General features: G+C 39.8%; 1 protein-coding gene across 1 annotated transcript in view; it reads right to left on the bottom strand.

Annotated features, from left to right (window-relative positions):
• Positions 1-21,166, bottom strand: part of LOC132817149 (collagen alpha-1(I) chain-like) — a 189,131-nt gene that overhangs the window by 106,024 nt on the left and 61,941 nt on the right. Inside the window, exons 6-10 of the mRNA XM_060827358.1 lie at positions 14,586-14,654; positions 14,421-14,465; positions 12,843-12,896; positions 5,492-5,545; positions 209-262 (exon numbers count right to left, since the gene is read on the bottom strand). Coding sequence (XP_060683341.1) covers positions 209-262; positions 5,492-5,545; positions 12,843-12,896; positions 14,421-14,465; positions 14,586-14,654 — 276 coding nt within the window. The remainder of the gene's footprint in view (positions 1-208; positions 263-5,491; positions 5,546-12,842; positions 12,897-14,420; positions 14,466-14,585; positions 14,655-21,166) is intronic.

The following is a 21,166-nucleotide window of genomic DNA, read 5'->3' as shown; positions in this document are numbered from 1 at the left end:
TTGGGAAGGTGGATGTAGTTTGAGACCCTTTAAACACAGTAATGAACTTCTAAATTTGTATAATACTTACCTGACTCAAAATAAACAACTCAGTCAGCCTTCTGCTCATTCTATATTTATATGGTCCACTGGTATATTTACTGAAATCCTGTAGCAGTATGAAAGTGATGCAAGCATTGTCTTTACTTTCTACTTAAGCTTTACTTACTGGGAGGCCGGGTAGTCCACGTTCACCAATTCTTCCTTGTTTGCCAGGTTCACCCTAAACAATAAACATTGTAAATCAGTAGCTCCAAAAGCATATAATAAGGCGGCAATAGTGAAAGGATGTGATAGCCAATGTGAAAAAAAAAGTTGCTCAATTTCCTATTTGCAATCGGGAACTAGTTTGACTTCTATGCTGATGAGAGGAACATGCAGTTATTCAACTCCTGAGGAACATTCATTAACATCATATGGATATGCTGAACCATTGAATAAGAGTTGTCCAAAAACTTAATTTCTTGGGTTACTTTTATTCTTATCCTCAAAAGCTACAAATAAATGTTACATAAAAAGTAATAGAACTGTTGTTGTATGGCTGAAATTGAAAGATTTTAAAGTTTTGTGTTACAATTCAGCCTGCATTCAACAACTCCATAGCAGCTTATTGTAAACCACCACATATTGCAAACAAACCATGATGACATGTAAAAAGTGTAAATGCAAATAGAAATGAGTTGCCTGGGCAATCAGAGTGCTGTGTATTCAAAATCTGTAATTAGGAAATCTTAATAATAAAGGACTTGTTCCCATCCTCTCAGTTCCTCCACTTTTTCACTATCCTTTGCAGGCGAATAATTTTGCAGTTTGAAGTCAGTTAAAGTATGGCTGGTTTATTCACTGTTAAGTCAGTAAGTGTGAAGAAAGTAGTTAGCCTATATTTAAAAAAACAGGCTATTTTGCTCCCACAAAGTTGGAGAGATAGTGGGATATATGTGAGACTCGATCCAGTTTAATGATCAGATCTTTCATATTCCATCAGCAAATTGCACCAACCTTACACTTGCACCATTCTCTATTTTAGAATCATAGAAACCCTACAATACAGATAGAGGCCAGTCAGCCCATCGAGTATGCACCAACGCTCTGAAGAGCATCCCACCCAATACTTACGTTTGCCACAGTAAAACCACCTGCACATCCCTCAACATATGGGGAAATTTAGCATGACCAATTCACCTAACATGCAGATTTCTGGACTGTGGGAGTAACTCACAGAAACAGTGAGTGAATGCATAAACTCCACACAAACAGTGTCGCAAGGTTAGAATCAAAGCTGGCTCCCAGGTGGCATTTTCATTACTATCAGTTATCATGCCCCTTTTTGAGCTTATTTTGTCCATCTCTTACTCTTTTGAACCTATTCCCACTAAATGATAACCACCCAACTTCTCTTCCAATTATTATTGTTGATGGATCAAGCCAGGGAAAAGTTAGAGATATAATAGGCTTTAAAAGAGGAGGACAGGAAACAGGACAAAAGGAAAGGCCTTTGATAAGATGACAGGAAAGTGAGATGGCTGACAAAAGGTCTCGTGGTTTAAGGTCAAAGTGTGTCATAATGGAATAAGTAATGAAACAAAAAAGATGTTCTGGAGAAGTATGAATGACAGATGATGAAGTTGCCATTTGAAACTAAATAAGGGGACAAGAGGAGAACTAACATACTCTGGGAAGGAGGAAAACTAGTCGGAGTAGAAACATATGCTATGGTATCCAGTAGTCAGGGCTGAAGGTTCTGTGAGCTACAGTTGATGTGGAAGGAAGACATACCAGGAGCTCCATATAGCAGGTGGTAATGTTGGACCACATGAAAAGGAAATACAGCAACTGGGAGAGTAGAAGAGTGCTTACAGTAGGTGGATTCTGGAGAAGTCTAGTCAAGAAAGCAGTGGGAGTCAGTGGCTTATACTGAAAAGAGTCAATAGCCTAACCCTAGAAATAGAGATAGAAATGTCAATAAAAAGCAGGGAGCAAGTGAAGATGGGTGGAACTCAAAAGCAAAGTTGAAGAAGGTTCCAGCCCAGGATTATTTCTGCTTCTCTTTCCCAAGATTCTGCCAGACTATTTGTATATTTCCAGCATTTTGCATTTCACATTTTACAACATTATTTCTCTTTTGTACGATTAATAGTCCCCTCTTTATGAGTGCTCTATCTCTGCCTTAATTCCACCTTATATAATCAGATCCTCAAAGGAAACTACTCCCTTCCCCACCATGTTTGCAAACTGCAATCTGATCTCCAACTTGATTTTCTTCTTCAAAGTTCTTGAATGTATTGAGATTCCACCACTGACCCTCCCATCTCAAGCCTGTTCTGACCAGATGCAAGTGAAGATGGGTGGAACTCAAAAGCAAAGTTGAAGAAGGTTCCAGCCCAGGATTATTTCTGCTTCTCTTTCCCAAGATTCTGCCAGATTATTTGTATATTTCCAGCATTTTGCATTTCACATTTTACAACATTATTTCTCTTTTGTACGATTAATAGTCCCCTCTTTATGAGTGCTCTATCTCTGCCTTAATTCCACCTTATATAATCAGATCCTCAAAGGAAACTACTCCCTTCCCCACCATGTTTGCAAACTGCAATCTGATCTCCAACTTGATTTTCTTCTTCAAAGTTCTTGAATGTATTGAGATTCCACCACTGACCCTCCCATCTCAAGCCTGTTCTGACCAGATGCAAGTGAAGATGGGTGGAACTCAAAAGCAAAGTTGAAGAAGGTTCCAGCCCAGGATTATTTCTGCTTCTCTTTCCCAAGATTCTGCCAGACTATTTGTATATTTCCAGCATTTTGCATTTCACATTTTACAACATTATTTCTCTTTTGTACGATTAATAGTCCCCTCTTTATGAGTGCTCTATCTCTGCCTTAATTCCACCTTATATAATCAGATCCTCAAAGGAAACTACTCCCTTCCCCACCATGTTTGCAAACTGCAATCTGATCTCCAACTTGATTTTCTTCTTCAAAGTTCTTGAATGTATTGAGATTCCACCACTGACCCTCCCATCTCAAGCCTGTTCCAATCTTTGCTGGAACGTCATGCTTGAATCCCTCTAATCAGGTTGCAGTCCCTGCCAAGGTGATTAATGTCACAAATTATACCCTTTGCAACTGTAACATGGAGAAACAAAGCCTCTTCACCCATCTCCATTTATCATGACACAGAGACAGACAGCTGTACGAAAATAATTTCTACCGCTGCAGTCACAACACAATAAAACTAAACCATCAAAGGCCCTCAAATTGTCACTCCAATGGTTCCTAAGCAGACTTGTGAATAACCAATCTTTGTGAATGTGAGGACTTTGTAAACAATTAATTTCTAGATGCTGGTTTTGTATCTCAAACACAAGACTTAACAACTGATTAAATACACAATAACTTCAGCTGAGCGAGAATTAAACAACACAGTGAGCTGATTAATGTTTGTGCTTCAAACATGAAGCATTTGTTTTCGACCCCATTCTCACAAAAGACAGACAAACACACAAATACCAATAAGGGATAAATAAAAGATAATAACAAAATTGGTCAGCTTACTTAGATACCTCTTATAATGTGTTATTTCACAGGCATAAATGTGGAATCCTTGGTTGCTTTTCTGAAACCTTGGTTAGGGACATCTTTATGATTCACCCCGGCAAAGGCAGCAATATTTCTGATTCAATGTTTTACTCTTTGGCCTTCCAGAAGCAGGTGTATCAGATTAGACAGAGAGCTTTCAAATCATCATGCTGTCTCAACAGCAGCCCAAGACCATCTCACAGAAATCATTGTTCAAAAAAAAACAGCTTTAACTCTGCTTCCATCCCAATAGGCTGATCATCTGTTCATGAGGCCTCTATTATCATTCACCAACTGCTGTCTGCTTGGACAAAGGATCACTTGCAGACTTGCAGCAATCAGTTCCTGGGTACTGACCTATTAATAGCCAATGTCTGCTATCTATTTAAACACAGTGCTCTTCCTGCGATTGCTGTGTCTGTTAGAGTCTTTTAATCAAGGCTCAGCCTACAATTATCCTCCAGATCAGGTTTGACAAATAAAGCTTTCTTGGTCTGTTTTTTTTACCACAAGCGGTCCCAGCTAACAATTCAAAATTGATAAAGGAATAAAATAATCAAAAATCTGTGTGGGCTTTAATACACTCAACTGCAAATTTTGACATGGTTAACCACACTGTTCTCTTTCAATGCCATGCTACAGTTGTATCATTTTATTCACTCATATGGATGTAGCCTTTGAGAAGGTGGTGGTGAGCTGCTTTCTTGAACTGCTGCAGCTCACATATTGTGGGTTGACCCACAATGCCGTTAGGGTGGATTTACAGGATTTTGACCCAGCGACGATGAAGGGATGGTGAGTGACTTGGAGGGGAACTTGAAGGTAGTGATGATTCCATGCATCTGCTGCCCTTGTCCTTCTAAATAGAAGTGGATAAGTTTTGAATGGTGCTCTCCAAGGATTTTTGATAAATTTCTGCAGTGCATTTTGTAGACAGTACACACTGCTGCTACTAAGCATCAATGATGGAGGGGCCAACCAAGTTGGCTGATGTGTCCTGGATGGTGTCAAGCTTCTTCAGTGTTGTTAGAGCTGCACTGATTTTAGAGAAGGCCCACCAATGGCCTAGCAAGACCCTGACTGACTGGTAAATCAACAGGCATTCCTGTAAAGAGGCATCATGGGGCTCAGGAGTTGGTAGTTAAGATTTCAACACCTCAATAAGATTTCACCTAATGGTACAAGCTCTTCTAGAAAGAGCTCTGAAAAGAATTATCGTGCTGTTCCTAACGTACAGCTTGAATAACATTGTCTGAAAACCTACTATAATCCATTGCTAACCCACTCCTATGTAAGTAGTTACAGAAGTAAGAATCAATGGCATCATTATGTCATGTTTAGAATTTTATATTTTAATATTTAATAAAATCTTGAATAATTCATAGAGCTACAGATTACAGACATTTATCAAGTTTATTTTTTTACTGGATGGATTCACAGAATACTTTCAATGAAAACCTTAGGAACAGCATTGCATAATTTTAACAGGTTTTCTATGAAAATGAAAATAATAGTTTTGGTCATTTTCAATAGTCCTTACTCTTACTGGTAAGAAAGCTGTGGGTTCACTTCCAACATAATTCATCAAATTGTTATCTTAGATGTGAACAAGACATGATATTGTACAACGGTAGGCTTGACTGCAATTATCACCATATATTGACTAAATAGCTGTAAATATCATCCTATACACATTTTTGTAAATGCTCAACATAGCAGGAACACAAAACAAACTGAGATAGATCAGTTATTTTACCACTACCTCAATTTGATTGGCCATGCTGCTTTGAGTTCAGATCTGGTTCATCCACAAGAAACAAAAGTAGCTAAAATGAACTCAAAGTGTTTGGTGAATACCAAGGGAAATAATACTTACGTCTTTTCCAAATGGCCCGGGTGGACCCATTCTGCCAGGTGGGCCTACTGGACCCTGTAATGAAAAGATGTTATTCATGTTTTATCAAAGTCAATCAGTGTATTTTTAATTCAAGCATATAAATCTATGTGTTAGGATCGTGCCTTTTCATTTCATGTTTTTTTTAAACTGGATACTGAAATGAGAAACAGTTCTTCAGAGGAAGGGATTTGAAAAAAAACGGCTACAGTTTTGAAAGCAAGTAACCTGACTTCCATTCCAGGAATCATGTAAACAACTGCTTGAACAAGCAGTAAGTACACAAATGCCATCGGCTTGGAGCTGAGGGGGTGTACTGAAGCAGCTTTTATTCCTAAAAAGTTGATTGGTCTTTGGACTAATGACCAGTTAGTGATAATTGAGATCTTTTTCTTGCCAACAATTATGTGATCAGTGCACAGGTAGCTGAACAGTTCAGAACAAATTACAGGGAGAGAAAGATGTTTTCAGTTCTTCCTCAGCTCAGGAGTGGTGTCCCTATTATCTGCAGTCAAAACTCACTTTAAAACTAAAGAAACCAGTTGACTTACCTGCAAATTATTATATGTTTTGATCTTAAACTGATAATGCAGAGATTTTTCATAAGTGAACCAGACACCTTGTGTCTCTCACCGACCAGTGGAGGCAATTGGAGAAAGATGTCCAGCGACACGGTGGCACAGTGGTTAGCACTACTGCCTCACAGCGCCAGAGACCTGGATTCAATTCCTGCCTCAGGCAGCTGTCTGTATGGAGTTTGCACATTCTCCCCGTGTCTGCGTGGGTTTCCACTGGGTGCTCCGGTTTCCTCCCACAGTCCAAAAACGTACAGGTTAGGTGAATTGGTCATGCTAAAATTAGGTGAAAGGGTAAATATAGGAGTATGGGTCTGGGTGGGTTGCTCTTCGGAGAGTGGACTTATTGGGCCGAAGGGCCTGTTTCCACACTGTAAGTAATCTAATTTAATCATTGGAGCAAAGCTTGGGCCAGCAGAAGAGCCATAAATGTCTCTCAATGACAGAACCCGGGAAAAATGTCTGCTGAACTATCTTTCCAGTTTTTCACTTGTGTCCATCGTCTATCTTTACTCTGTACGTTTCTCTGTCTGTGTATGTAAGGGACAGTGTATAAGGGGATTAGAGTTAATTAGTATCATTGCATGCCAATGCTTTATCTCTATTAGGTGTAGCTAGAGTCTAACTATTTGTAATAAATACTGGTTCTTCTTTAAGGACAGAAACTTGGTCTGTGATTTCTGTCAACCTTTGTCAGAATGCAAGGTGAATTGGGAAACTTTGCGTACTTTTTAAAATCTTTAAATTTATGATGATTCCAGAAATAAGGTGATTTGATTTTCCAGAACATTGACCCGATGAATCATAACATATACAATCAAAGGTAGCACATGACACTTTCTTTTTAAACGCTAGAGATAATTGTCTTTCAACCAAGGTGGTGCTTAATATGGGAGATTGGTATGCAGAAACGTCTGAATGTGTACAGAAGCTTCAATGTGTACAGAATACGAAAAATATCCTTCTTATGACCTTCCCCATTACAATTATAATAATTGAGAATAAATAGGAACTTATTGAGTAACAATTTGGATTTAGAAGCAGTAAAATAATAAGTAATTTTTTTGAACATGGCTTGGAAGTAGTCAATGGTGATGAACAGAGAAGTTCATATTCTGTAGTAACATTTTTGCACTGAGATAATATTTTGTTTTAAAGACGAACACAACAATGGCGAGCATAAAAGTGTTCAATTATTATTGATTGGAATCTTTGGTAGTTAAAAGGACTGATTTGACAAAATGATGATGAAATGGTTGAGATTCTTACTTGCTGGGGTATCATTAGGAAATTACAGTAGTATTCCCCCATAAAATTCTATCCATTTTAATTAACTAGAAAATTGCAAGAAATGCATCTGTAGTATCTCAATATTCTTCCTGGAGTTGAGAGACTAACTGAACATGCAATTTTGTCAAGTCAGTCCTTAAGAGCACAATTGAAAAGCATCTCATTTTCATTGTACTTATATCCTGGATCTATTTCTAATATTTAATAAGGTAAATTTTCCTGCCAACGTGAAGACTGTCAAACAGAATCTCCTTGTTGCTTATGCTGCTGCAATTGCAATGTTGAGGTATCGTAAGACAGGCATTAGAGCTGTACACGTGAAGGATCAGTCCTGGATTCACTTTTGTTCTCTGCATATGTTGATCATTCAGACTTAGAGGAGATAGTATATTAACTTGGAATTTGCTGCTAATACACAAAGGGTTTGGCAAATGGTGAGAAGGATCAACTGCAAAAGTTTCAGAAATGTACTTACTAATTAATAGCGGCAACAGACACAAATTAAAAATTTGATGAGAGTTACCATGGGTTGTATCTTCTGTAGAATGCAAAATTCATGTTGCCAGGGCCAACAGCAAGCGATGGACAATGGGGCCCAGGAAGGCCTTTTGCGAGTGGTAGCCAATGATATGACTGCCGCTGTCCAATTAAGGATACAGTCACCTCCAAATAGCTGCAGGTCCCTGTTAGAGTGGTAGCTGGCAGTCAGGCAAACAACTTCCACAACGCTATTGCTTTTGGTTGCCATTCTGAGACTGCAGCTGCAGTAAAAGGGCTTTGTAACGTTATTGTTCTCCTACTGAAACACACCAATCACATATTGGAGAACGGTAAAAAATGCTTGGGTTTTTTCTGATGGAAATCAGATGATATACATTGTGACAGGACAACATTGGTTGAGAAAATGAAGGAAGCATATGTCAGGTATAAACACGATAGATCGAGTGAATCCTCAGAAGAGTATAAAGAAAGTAGGAGTATACTTAAGAGGGAAATCTGGAAGGCAAAACGGGGACATGAAATAACTTTGGCAAATAGAATTAAGGAGAATCCAAAGGGTTTTTTTACAAATATATTAAGGACAAAAGGGTAACTAGGGAGAGAACAGGGCCCCTCAAAGATCAGCAAGGTGGCCTTTGTGTGGAGTCACAGAAAATGGAGGAGATACTAAATGAATATTTTGCATCAGTATTTACTGTGGAAAAGGATATGGAAGATATAGACTGTAGGCAAATAGATGGTGACATCTTGTAAAATGTCCATTGTACAGAAGAGGAAGTGTTGGATGTCTTGAAATGGTTAAAAGTGGATAAATCCCCAGGATCTGATCAGGTGTACCCGAGAACACTGTGGGAAGCTAGAGAAGTGATATCTTTGCCTCTTGCTGAGATAATTGTATCATTGATAGTCACAGGTGAGGTGCTGGAAGAATGGAGGTTGACTAACGTGGTGCCACTGTTTAAGAAGGGCAGTAAAGACAAGCCAGGGAACTATAGACCGGTGAGCCTGACCTCGGTGGTGGGCAAGTTGTTGGAGGGAATCCTGAGGGACAGAATGTATATGTATTTGGAAAGGCAAGGACTGATTCGGGATAGTCAACATGGCTTTGTGCGTGGGAAATCATGTCTCACAAACTGGATTGAGTTTTTTGAAGAAGTAACAAAGAAGATTGATGAGGGCAGAGCAGTAGATGTGATCTATATGGACTTCAGTAAGGCATTCGACAAGGTTCCCCATGGGAGACTGATTAGCAAGGTTAGATCTCGTGAAATACAGGGAGAACTAGCCATTTGGATACAGAACTGGCTCAAAGGTAGAAGACAGAAGGTTCTGTTGGAAGGTTGTTTTTCAGACTAGAGGCCTGTGACCAGAGGAGTGCCACAAGGATCGATGCTAAGCCCTCTACTTTTTGTCATTTACATAAATGATTTGAATGCGAGCATAAGAGTTACAGTTAGTAAGTTTGCAGATGACACCAAACTTGGAGGTGTAGTGGACAGCGAAGAGGGTTACCTCAGATTACAACAGTATCTGGACCAGATGGGCCAATGGGCTGAGAAGTGGCAGATGGAGTTTAATTCAGATAAATGTGAGGTGCTGCATTTTCAGAAAGCTAATCTTAGCAGGACCTAAACACTTAATGGTAAGGTCCTAGGGAGTGTTGCTGAACAAAGAGACCTTCCAGTGCAGATTCATAGCTCCTTGAAAGTGGAGTCGCAGGTAGATAGGATAGTGAAGAAGGCGTTTGGTATGCTTTCCTTTATTGGTCAGAGTATTGAGTACAGGGGTTGGGAGGTCATGTTGCAGCTGTACAGGACATTGGTTAGGCCACTGTTGGAATATTGTGTGCAATTCTGGTCTCCTTCCTATCGGAAAGATGTCGTGAAAATTGAAAGGGTTCAGAAAAGATTTACAAGGATGTTGCCAGGGTTGGAGGATCTAAGCTATAGGGAGAGGCTGAATAGGCTGGTGCTGTTTTCCCTGAAGCATCAGAGGCTGAGGGGTGACAGTATTGAGGTTTACAAAATTATGAGGGGCATGATAGGATAAATAGGCAAAGTCTTTTCCCTGGGGTCGGGGAGTCCAGAACTAGAGGGCATAGGTTTAGGGTGAGAAGGAAAAGATATAAAAGAGACCTAAGGGGCAACTTTTTCACGCAGAGGGTGGTACATGTATGGAATGAGCTGCCAGAGGATGTGGTCGAGACTGGTAGAATTGCAACATTTAAGAGGCATTTGGATGGGTATATGAATAGGAAGGGTTTGGAGGGATATGGGCCGGGTGCTGGAAGGTGGGACTAGATTGGTTTGGGATATCTGGTCGGCATGGATGGGTTGGACCAAAGGGTCTGTTTCCATGCCGTACATCCCTATGACTCTATGACATCCAATCCAACATTGCCTTGTATCACTTCTTGTGGATAATGTTTGTTAACTACATACATATTCAATAATATGCTAATCAGGACACTGCATATGATAAATTACATTGTAGTCATAGAGACATAGACTCATAAAGGATTAAAATAGGATCAGTTAGGACTACATTTACTGGAGAGGTCAGGGATCTCAAAGAAACATATCAAATTGTAAAAAGGTAAATGCACGAAAGGTAAATTCCCGATGACTGGAAAGTCCAGAACAGGGATTACTGTCTGAGGATACTGGATAGGCCTTTTATGACTGAGATGAGGAGATAACTTGTCACCCAGAGAGTGGTAAGCTTGTGGACTTCTCTGCCACAAAAAGGAATTGAGTCCAAAACGTTGAATGTTTTCAAGAAGGAATTAGACATAGTTCTTAGGCTAAAGTGATCAAAGGGTATGGGGTGAAAGCAGAAAGAGGCTACTGAGTAGGATAATAAGCCATGATCATATTAAATAGTGGAGCATGCTCAAAGGACTGAATAGCTTATATCTGTTCCTATTTTCCATGCAATTCTTTAGGCAGGTTGATGGTACACAAACACTCCCACCTTATGCTAAAATTAAATTCTGGGTGGGAAGCCCGTACAAACATATGAACAAGGAGCAGACGTAGGGGATTATTTAACTGGCTGAGCCTGCTCTGCCATTTAATCAGATCATGGCATGTTTAATTTTCAAATCCATGTTCCCACCTGACCCCCTCGATCTCCTTTCACCTTTACTTTAAAACATTCAAGGACTCTGCTGCTATCGTATTTTCAGGAAGCGATCTCCAAAGACTCGAACCCTCTATGAGAATAACACTGCTTCTTGTCTGCTATAACTGGTCAACCGCTTATTTTAAAATTTTAGAATTTATAATTTGAGACTTTCTCATAAAAGGAATTATCCTCTTTATATCCATCCTGTCATGACACCTCAGGATCTTTTCTTTTTAAACAGTCAAGTCACCCACGTTTTCCTCTAAACTCCAATAGACATAACCCTAAACTATCTGATCTTTCCTTGTAGGACAACCCATTTATTTCAGACATTATTCTGGTAAATGTTGTCTGAACTACTTCCAATGTATATTTTAAATAAGGAGACCAATTCTGTAGCAGTGTCCTGTACAACTGAAAAATAACTTCAGAGTTCAATTCCCTATACCACAAATGATAACATTCTATTAGCTTTCCTGATTGCTTGTTATACCAGTACTGGTGCACCTAGATCTTTCTGAATCTCAAATTTCTGCAATCCTTCTCCATAATGTGTCATTTTTTTATTCTTCCTACCAAAACAGACAATTACATATATACCCACGTTATACTCCATTTGCCAAAACCTCGCCTACATGCTTAACTGCTCTAGATCTTTTTGCAGCATCCTTATATCTTAAAAACTTACTTTCCCATCTATCTCTGCACCTTGGCAACTTGGCGACTATATCTTCACTCTCTTCATCCAAGTCATTTATATATATAGGAAATTGTGAGCTGCCAGCACTTACCCCTGTATTAACCCACAGTCAAGGTCCCTAATCTGACATTGATTGATAAAAGTTATGTGACTACTTAAGAGCCTCAAGTCTGCTACTATTGGGATGAACAGGCCTGTCACCATGAGGAGGAAGTGAGGACTGCAGATGCTGGAGGTCAGAGTCAAGAGTGTGGTGCTGGAAAACCACATCAAGTCAGGCAGCATCGGAGGAGCAGGAGAATCGACATTTCAGGCCTAAGCCCTTCTTCAGGAATGGCTTATGCCGAAAACATTGATTCGCCTGCTCCTCTGATGCTGCCTGTCCTGCTGTGTTTTTCCAGCACCACACTCTTGACTCTGTCACCATGAGGCACACCTGACAGGTTGACCTGCCTGTTCAGGCAGCTTCGTAAAAACAAGGATGCAGATGCTGGGAACCAGAGTCTAGATTAGAGTGGTGCCTGCAGAGTGGAGAGATAAAATCAACTAGGCAAAACTTTCTCCCACCCCCACTCCCCTCTCATTTATCTCTCCACTCTGCAGGCACTCTGCCTCTATTTCTGATGAAGGGCTTTTGTCCGAAACGTCGATTTTCCTGCTCCTCAGATGCTGCCTGACCTGCTGTGCTTTTCCAGCACCACTCTAATCTGTACAGGCAACATCTCAGGATGGAGGTATTATGTCTGATGATCAAAGACAATTAGTACCAGCTCGAGGCATCACACATTGCCCCCTGAAGAAGCCACATCGCTGTCCTTGCTTCTAATTTGTCTTTCCCTTCCTGCAGTCCCCTCTCTCTGCAACCCAATTGACATCCCCGCTACAACATCATATACATTGATTCTCGATCAATCATGATCCTAGGATTTTGGGGACTGTTCTTCTGCCAGCATCCACGGCCTACTTGGTGGCACTGCTGCTGGCCTTTGATTGACTGGGTGGATCTTGCACCCTTGAGAGCTTGATTACAAGCTCCATTGGTGGCTGTCTTGCTGGCTGAAGCAAGATGAAATGCCTCAACATCAAGTCTCACCTTAACCATACCAAGTATACTACTTGGACTTCTTTGTTAAATACTCACACGAGAGCCTGAAGGTCCAGTCTCACCCCTTGCACCAGGGTAACCTTGAGGACCCTAGGACCAAGCAAAACATACAATGATTACAAAAACATAAATGATCAATAGCTTTTCTGATTAAACATATTTGTCAAATGCCATCTGCTATACATATTATAGCACAGCTAAATGATTGCAACTATTTCCTTGAATAAGTATATACACAGCCATAAGCAACGGCAACTTAGAATATACTTGAATTTGTTTTAGAAAAAGCAGAAACATTTTGATTAGATAGCATCACCTGAATGTTTCATTTCCAAAAATCATACGCTATTCATATTTTTCAAGCAGTGGAACTATAGCTGCATATCACAACACCTTTTAAATTAAAAGGATCTTTGCAAAGCATGTAAGAGATAAGAAAATTTGTTACATAATTGTAATGATCATGTACAGTAAAGAATAAATTGGTTGCTGCAGATCGAAGGTGTGGATATATTTTCTTCTTCACACGGCTGATAACATTTGCAAAGTTTCTGATTAAACTTTTCTCAGCCAAAACAAAAGATTTTTTTAAGGAATTTTCTCAAAAGTCAAGTGTGCTTAGAATATGAAATTTGCTGCACAAGTAACTATACAGGTGAATAACATAAATGCCAACAAGGAAAATTAAATAAGAGAGAAAAGAATGAAAGGGCATTTTATTAGGTTGGGAGAAGAGAGATTAGACAAGGTATCTTTTAGAGTATTGACATCAGCACAGATATCTTGAGTTGAACGTCAGTTTCTCTGTTTTAAATACTTTCTATAACTTCATAGTTTATCAATATCTACAATATATTAGTTTTATTACATATGTTATTAGTGATCATAAATCATACATTATAACAACCATCTTTAATAAATCACTAAGAATGTATTCATTCTTCCCAGAAAGAGAAACACATAAGCAGCAACCTGTGATACTTAGTAACATTGTGAACAGAGACAGTACAAATATGGTCTCATTGCAGACGTTTGTTGCTAACAGTCTGGAATTTATATTAAATATCTGTATTCCGCTGATTTGGTATTTATGGTAATTGTTCACCTTTTGCAACGACCAAGCTTTAAGTAAGTGACACAGGTCTTATTTATAAAGGGCACTTCATAGTGGTGACAAGTCCATTCTAATGCAACTATTAAAAGGGAAAATATATTCATCCTGAAAAGGTATCTAATTTCAAAGTTTCTGTATTTATTTTCATTTTAATTACCAATTCCAAACCTATACAAGAACTGCAAATACAACTGAATACTGAGAAGTTAAGTTTTAGTTTTCTCTCCCCTTCCCTGTTGTTGGCAATTTGACACAGTAATTAGCCATTTTAAATAGTTACCTAAATTGATGCTTTATTTTGCAATTTGTTTCCCACTTGTTATATGTGGAATTTTGGGGGAATATTTGGACAATGGCTTATTTGAAGTTTGACATTATCTTTAATTCTATCGATTTTCTCCACTGGAACACTTGTTTTAAATTATTGTGATCTTTTACTTCATTGAGAAAACATGCAAGAGGGAAAACGAAACAGATAGTAAATGTTAGCACATACTTACAGGTCGTCCAATTGTGCCAGGTGGACCTCGAGATCCTGGAGGGCACTAAAATATAAAGAATTATAAATCAAGGTTATATTAAAATGAAAGCATAGTTTTATTGCATGTTCTTATTCATGCATAATCTAGGTATATAGTATAAACATCAAAGTAGGATCATGATACCTCAGTGGGGCACACGACTGGACGAGGACCATAATATCCATCTTTGCCACTCACTCCCATATAATTGCCCTACAAAAAAGAACAAAATTGAATGGTTTCTGGATCACAAACTTCAAACTTTATTTTGCATTTACAGAACAAAAGTAAATAAAACTTATAAAATTAGGTAAAAGTAATTGAGAGAAATGTTTTGGCAAATATCTGTATATTTGGGGTTAGTTTTAATTATAGGGGTGTGATGTTATAGAAACTTAATCCACAAATTTACTTTTTGCTGAGCATGAAAGAACAATGATAAGAAAGTACCGTCATGTTGACACTGCTTATTTTGATGTGATCTATATGATTTTAGCTAAATGAAGTTAAGAGCTCTTTAGAAATAGAATATTCTGATTCTTTTGTACATGTAATGAAACGTTGACAAAGTAGAAAAGACCCTATCAATTGGAAAATAACATAATAGGAAGACAAGCTCTAACCTTGTTTCAGTAATATGCATTGCAAAGAATTGTTAAATGTGTTACATCATCAGCACAAATATTTAATTTGTACAGTATTGGAAAAACGCTCAAGGTCATGACCACTTATCTGAAGAATGCAGTCAATAATCTCAACTAATTAATTTCACTAGGTTATTTGAGATGATGGGTCTTAGAAGTACACTTAAAGTCGATTAATGGTCTGCAGAATATGATGGTTCTGAAGGCACTGTGGAAATTTATCACCACAAAAAGGTAATTAATCTATCAGGTTCAATGTCAGATATGACAGATATTCCAGAAATGTGCACAGTTCATCATTATAATGCAGTGAGAAACATTTCAAAAGTTTCTTCAGAAGCCAAATTCAACAGAGTTCATGATAAAACAGATTAGTCAAGGTCCGTGAAATGAACAAACTGAATGGCTTTTACTTATTGCACACTTTGCCAATCTTCTACACATTTTAACTTAATTTGAAACAAACACAGCAATGCACTTCCATGAACTCTTTCAATACACAATAAACAATAGGTGCAGGAGTAGGCCATTTGGCCCTTTGAGCCAGCACCACAATCATCTTGATTATGGCTGATCATCCACAATCAGTATCCTGCTCCTGCCTTATCCCCATACCCCTTGATTACACTATCTTTAGAAACCCTATCCATCTCTTTCTTGAAAGTATCCTGAGACTTGGCCTCCATTGTCTTCGGGGCAGAGCATTCCATATAGCCAACACTCTCTGGGTGAATAAGTTTCGCCTCAAATCTGTTCTGTTAGATATGGTCAGCAACAAAAAAAGGTCATGAATAAAACCATTTCAAGTAAGCAGTAAGGCATTTGACAAGATTAGATTATTAGATTAGATTACTTACAGTGTGGAAACAGGCCCTTCGGCCCAACAAGTCCACACCGACCCGCCGAAGCGCAACCCACCCATACCCCTACCCCTACATATACCCCTTACCTAACACTATGGGCAATTTAGCATGGCCAATTCACCTGACCCGCACATCTTTGGACTGTGGGAGGAAACCGGAGCACCCGGAGGAAACCCACGCAGACACGGGGAGAACGTGCAAACTCCACACAGTCAGTCGCCTGAGGTGGGAATTGAACCCAGGTCCCTGGCGCTGTGAGGCAGCAGTGCTAACCACTGTGCCACCGTGCCACCCTCAAGATTCACCATGGGTGACTGGTTAGCAAGGTTAGATCTCATGGAATACAGGGAGAACTAGCTACTTTGATACAGAACTGGCTCAAAGGTAGAAGACAGAAGGTGGTGGTGGTGAGTTGTTTCTCAGACTGGAGGCCTGTGACCAGTGGAGTGCCACAAGAATTGGTGCTTGGATGCGAGCATAAGAGGTACAGTTAGTAAAGAAGAAGGTTATTTCAGAATATAATGGGATCTTGATCAGATGGGCCAGTAGGCTGAGAAGTGGCAGATGGAGTTTAATTTAGATAAATTCAACGTGCTGCATTTTGGGTAAGCAAACCTGGACAAGGCTTATACACTTAATGGTAAGGTCCTAGGGAGTGTTGCTGAACAAAGAGACCTTGGAGTGCAGATTCATAGCTGCTTGAAAGGGGAGTCGCAGGTAGATAGGATAGTGAAGAAGGCATTTGGTATGCTTTCCTTTATTGGTCAGAGTATTGAGTACAGGGGTTGGAAGGTCATGTTGTGGCTGTACAGGACATTGATTAGCCACTGTTGGAATATTGCATGCAATTCTGGTCTCCTTCCTATCGGAAAGACGTTGTGAAACTTGAAAGGGTTCAGAAAAAATTTACAAGGATGTTGCCAGGTTGGAGGATTTGAGCTACAGGGAGAGGCTGAACAGGTTGGGGCTGTTTTTCCTGGAGCATCAGAGGTTGAAGGGTGACATTATAGAGGTTTATAAAATCATGAAGGGCATGGATAGGATAAATAGACGAGGTTTTTTTCTCTGGGGTGGGGGAGTCCAGAACTAAAGGGCATAGGTTTAGGGAGAGAGGCAAAAGGTATAAAAGAGACCTAAGGGGCAACTTTTTCACTCAGAGGGTGGTACGTGTATGGAATGAGCTGCCAGTGGAAGTGGTGAAGGCTAGTACAATTATAACACTGAAAAGGCATCTGGATGGGTATATGAGTAGGAAGGGTTTGGAGGGATATGGGCCAGGTGCTGGCAGGTGGGACGAGATTGGATTGGAATATCTGATCGGCATGGACGGGTTGGACTGAAGGGTCTGTTTCTGTACTGTACATCTCTATGACTCTATGACTCTACGTCTGCCTCATTTTTACCACATGCATTTCATCCATTATCTCTACAGCAATGGTCCAAATGTCTTGCAATGGTGTAAATGTGAGTTTCTGTCAGTTTAGGAGTTCTGTGCCCATTCCTCAGATGATGATTTTTCCCACAGTGGGTTATTGATCTGAGCAAGACCATTGTCTTTCAGTTTCAATGTTTCTGTTGTATTGGTGTCTTCCAGAACACAATGATTTCTTGTTGCTTTATTTATTTTATTCAAGTTACTTGTGTGTACCCTAAAACCACTGCACATCCTGAGAGGTAAATTTACATAGATATTCATACACTGATGACAAATGTAATGATGCTGCTCAATTAACAAGATTATGTTGTCCTTTCTCAGAGAGGTTGTAAAAGATACAGACTCCGACAAGTATACGTTTGAAGGGTTTCAGGGCCAATTTGACTGTAGTTAACAGATACTGCCTCAAGCAGAAGGCTGTTAAGTTTAAAAAACAAACTTGTATAATGAAAAGGGTGTGACCAGGTCTCCCAGCTCAGCTTCACTCTGGTTTGGTTTGGCTATTCACTGAAAGCAGTCAGGGCAGTTGAAAAGCTACTGTACCCAAAGAAGCAGGTCCATGCTGATCCTCTTCTCTGTCTGACATCTCTCCTTTAAGACCCTGTGTTTGATTTTACTTTTTGTGCCAAAGGGTGGTCATGGGGATTGCTGCAAATATTGGGAACAGCATCATTAAGTTGGGATGATATGTTGGGATTTAGCATCGGTTAAGTCCTTCAGTATTCTATTCTCTTTTGTTTGTTTCATTTGGTAATCCTATAAATAAATTCTGTTTTGTTAAAACTAAATGGCTTGATTAACTCAATGCTGAAAATGTGTTGCTGGAAAAGCGCAGCAGGTCAGGCAGCATCCAAGGAACAGGAAATTCGACATTTCGGGCATAAGCCCTTCATCAGGATTCCTGATGAAGGGCTTATGCCCGAAACGTAGAATTTCCTGTTCCTTGGATGCTGCCTGACCTGCTGCGCTTTTCCAGCAACATATTTTCAGCTCTGATACTCCAGCATCTGCAGACCTCACTTTCTCCTTGATTAACTCAATCCCTCCTTGGAATTTCCTCATTACACCTGCTTAAAACAACTAGCAAAGTTAGGGTCTGGGCTACTTTCTTGAAATGTTTTGAGGTGGTCTGGCCTGGTCCATAACAGACTGGGGGCTCTTTGCGGGATCTGTTATATAGTTTGAAATCCGTATTAGGGTTGTTGACTTGAAGGCAGTGAGTGGTAGATGTTAATGACTTTTTGTTCTGAGTGTTGAATTTGGTTGGCTTAAACTGTGCTTGGGGATAGCAATGGCTTTTTCAGTCATCAAGAGTTTTCTGGAGGTAGAAGAAGTGGCCTTGGGAGCTTTGCAAAAGGCAATTAAGGCCAAGCTGCTGGAATTAGTAGATAAGCTGGGATTGGAGCCATCTCCCTCCATGATGAAAGGAGATGTAATTACAGCAATAGGTGAGCAACTAAATTTGCTAGAAATGCCATCAGAATCTTTAGAGTTGGCTAAAAGTCCATTGAAAATAAAGCAGCTTATGTTAGAGGCAAAAGACAAAGAATTACGATTAAAAGCAGAGAAAAGAGAAAAAGAACAAATCGCGTTAGCAGAACAAAAAGGAGAGAGAGAGAGGAAAGGTAGAAAGAGAGGGAGTTTGAACTTCAGAAATTGGCACTTACACAAAAAAGTCAACTTACAAGGATGGAGATGAAAGTTAGATTCCCTACAGTGTTGAAACAGGCCCTTCGGCCCAACAAGTCCACACTGACCCTTTGAAGAATAACCCAGTCCCCTACCCTATATTTACTCCTGAGTAATGCACCTAATTTACATGGCCAATTCACCTGGCCTGCATATCCTAAGACTTTGGGAGGAAACCCGAGCACCTGGAGGAAACCCAAGAGGACACAGGGAAAATGTGCAAACTCCACACAGACAGTCGCCCAAGGCTGGAATCATATCTGGGTCCTTGGCGCTGTGGGGCAGCAGTGCTAACCACTGAGCCACCGTGCCATCCCCGGTTGAAGGCTGAGATAAGCTTAGTGAGGAAAAGAGTGAGGACAAGCAAACCCATCGTGGGATACTGTTTAAGTATATTCAAGCATTGCCTAAATTTAATGAGAAGGATGTGGAAGCCTTTTTCATCTCATTTGAAAAGGTGGCTAAACAAATGCGGTGGCCAGTGACAATGTGGGTTTTGTTGATCCAAACAAAACTTGTTGGTAGAGTAAGTGAGGTATTCACATCACTATCAGAGGAGCTATCTGGGGTGTATGAGGAGGTGTAGAAAGCCATCTTAAGTGCAAATGAGCTTGTGCCAGAAACCTATAGACAACATTTCATGAATCTAAGAAGTGACCCTAGTCAAACCTACATTGAGGAGAAAGTGAGGACTGCAGATGCTGGAGATCACAGCTGAAAATGTGTTGCTGGAAAAGTGCAGCAGGTCAGGCAGCATCCTAGGAGCAGGAGAATCGACGTTTCAGGCAACAAAACTACATTGAGTCTGAAATGATCAAACAAAGTAATTTTGATAGGTGGATAAGGGCATTAAAAATAGAGCAAAGCTATGACACTCTTAGAGAGACAATTATTTTAAAGGAGTACAAAAATTCACTTTCTGAAGTAGTGAGAACTCATGTGGAGGAGCAGAGAGTTAAATCGGTAAGTTTAGCAGCTGAAATGGCTGATGATTATGAGTTTGTCCAGAAATCAAAGTTTGACTTCCACAATCAATTTCTATCTGTGATGGATATAAATTGGGGAAAAGAGAAATCCTCACATGGAAAGGGAAAGGTAGCTCTCAGTGAAGATCATAAGGCGAAGATTAGATTTCCTACAGTATGGAAACAGGCCCTTCGGCCGAACAAGTCCACACCGACTGTCCGAAGAGTAACCCACCCAGACCCATTGCTCTACATTTACCCTGACTAATGTACCTAACAGTACGGGTAATTTTACATGGCCAATTCACCTGACCTGCATATCTTTTGGATTGTGGGAGGAAACCAGAGCACCTGGAGGAAACCCATGCAGACAAAGAGAGAATGAGAGGTTACAATATTAAGAGACAAAGGATCCTCTCAATCTGTGGTATTGAAAGGTGGGGGGATATGTACCTCTGAAGGACTATTGCCAGAAAAGTTATTAGTAACAGGAATTTAAGGTGAGACGAGAAACACTCACTTATGTAGTTAGAGTTTACAGTGTCCAGTGGAGAGTGGAGAAGTTGTGGTAGGAGTACTGGACAAACTCTCAGTTCCACGAATACAATTTGTCCTTGCTAATGATATAGCTGATTCACCAATAGAAGTATTGCCTACTGTGGTTGAAAAGCCAGTGGAAACTCAGGCAACTGAACTATTGCAGGACACTCATCCTGGGATTTTTCCTGACTGTGTGGTAACAAGGTCACAAAGTCACTGGTTGAAACAGGAAAGATCAAGAAGTACAGGTAAGAAAGGTGCAGTGGAACCAGCAGAGACCCTGTTTGACCAAATGGTTAACACAAACCAGGAGCAGATAGATGACACAGTAGATGTGTTTAGCTCAGATAAAGTAACTGAGTTACAGCAGAAAGATGAAAATTTAAAGCAATTGCATCAAAAGGCATACAAAGAAAAAGAATGCAAATGAATCTTTGAATATTTTTATCTTAAAAATGACATTTTAAGAAGGAAATGGAGACCATTATATAGTCAGGCAGATGAGAAATAGGCAGAAGTTCATCAAGTCGTATTGCCATTGGGTTATAGAAAGGAGGTGTTACAAGTGGCACATAAGCTAGATCTAGGG

Source organism: Hemiscyllium ocellatum, chromosome 7 (assembly GCF_020745735.1).
Source record: "Hemiscyllium ocellatum isolate sHemOce1 chromosome 7, sHemOce1.pat.X.cur, whole genome shotgun sequence".
Lineage (NCBI taxonomy): Eukaryota > Metazoa > Chordata > Chondrichthyes > Orectolobiformes > Hemiscylliidae > Hemiscyllium > Hemiscyllium ocellatum.
Note: the sequence above shows the minus strand (reverse complement) of the source record. Positions and strands in the feature narration are given on the sequence as shown.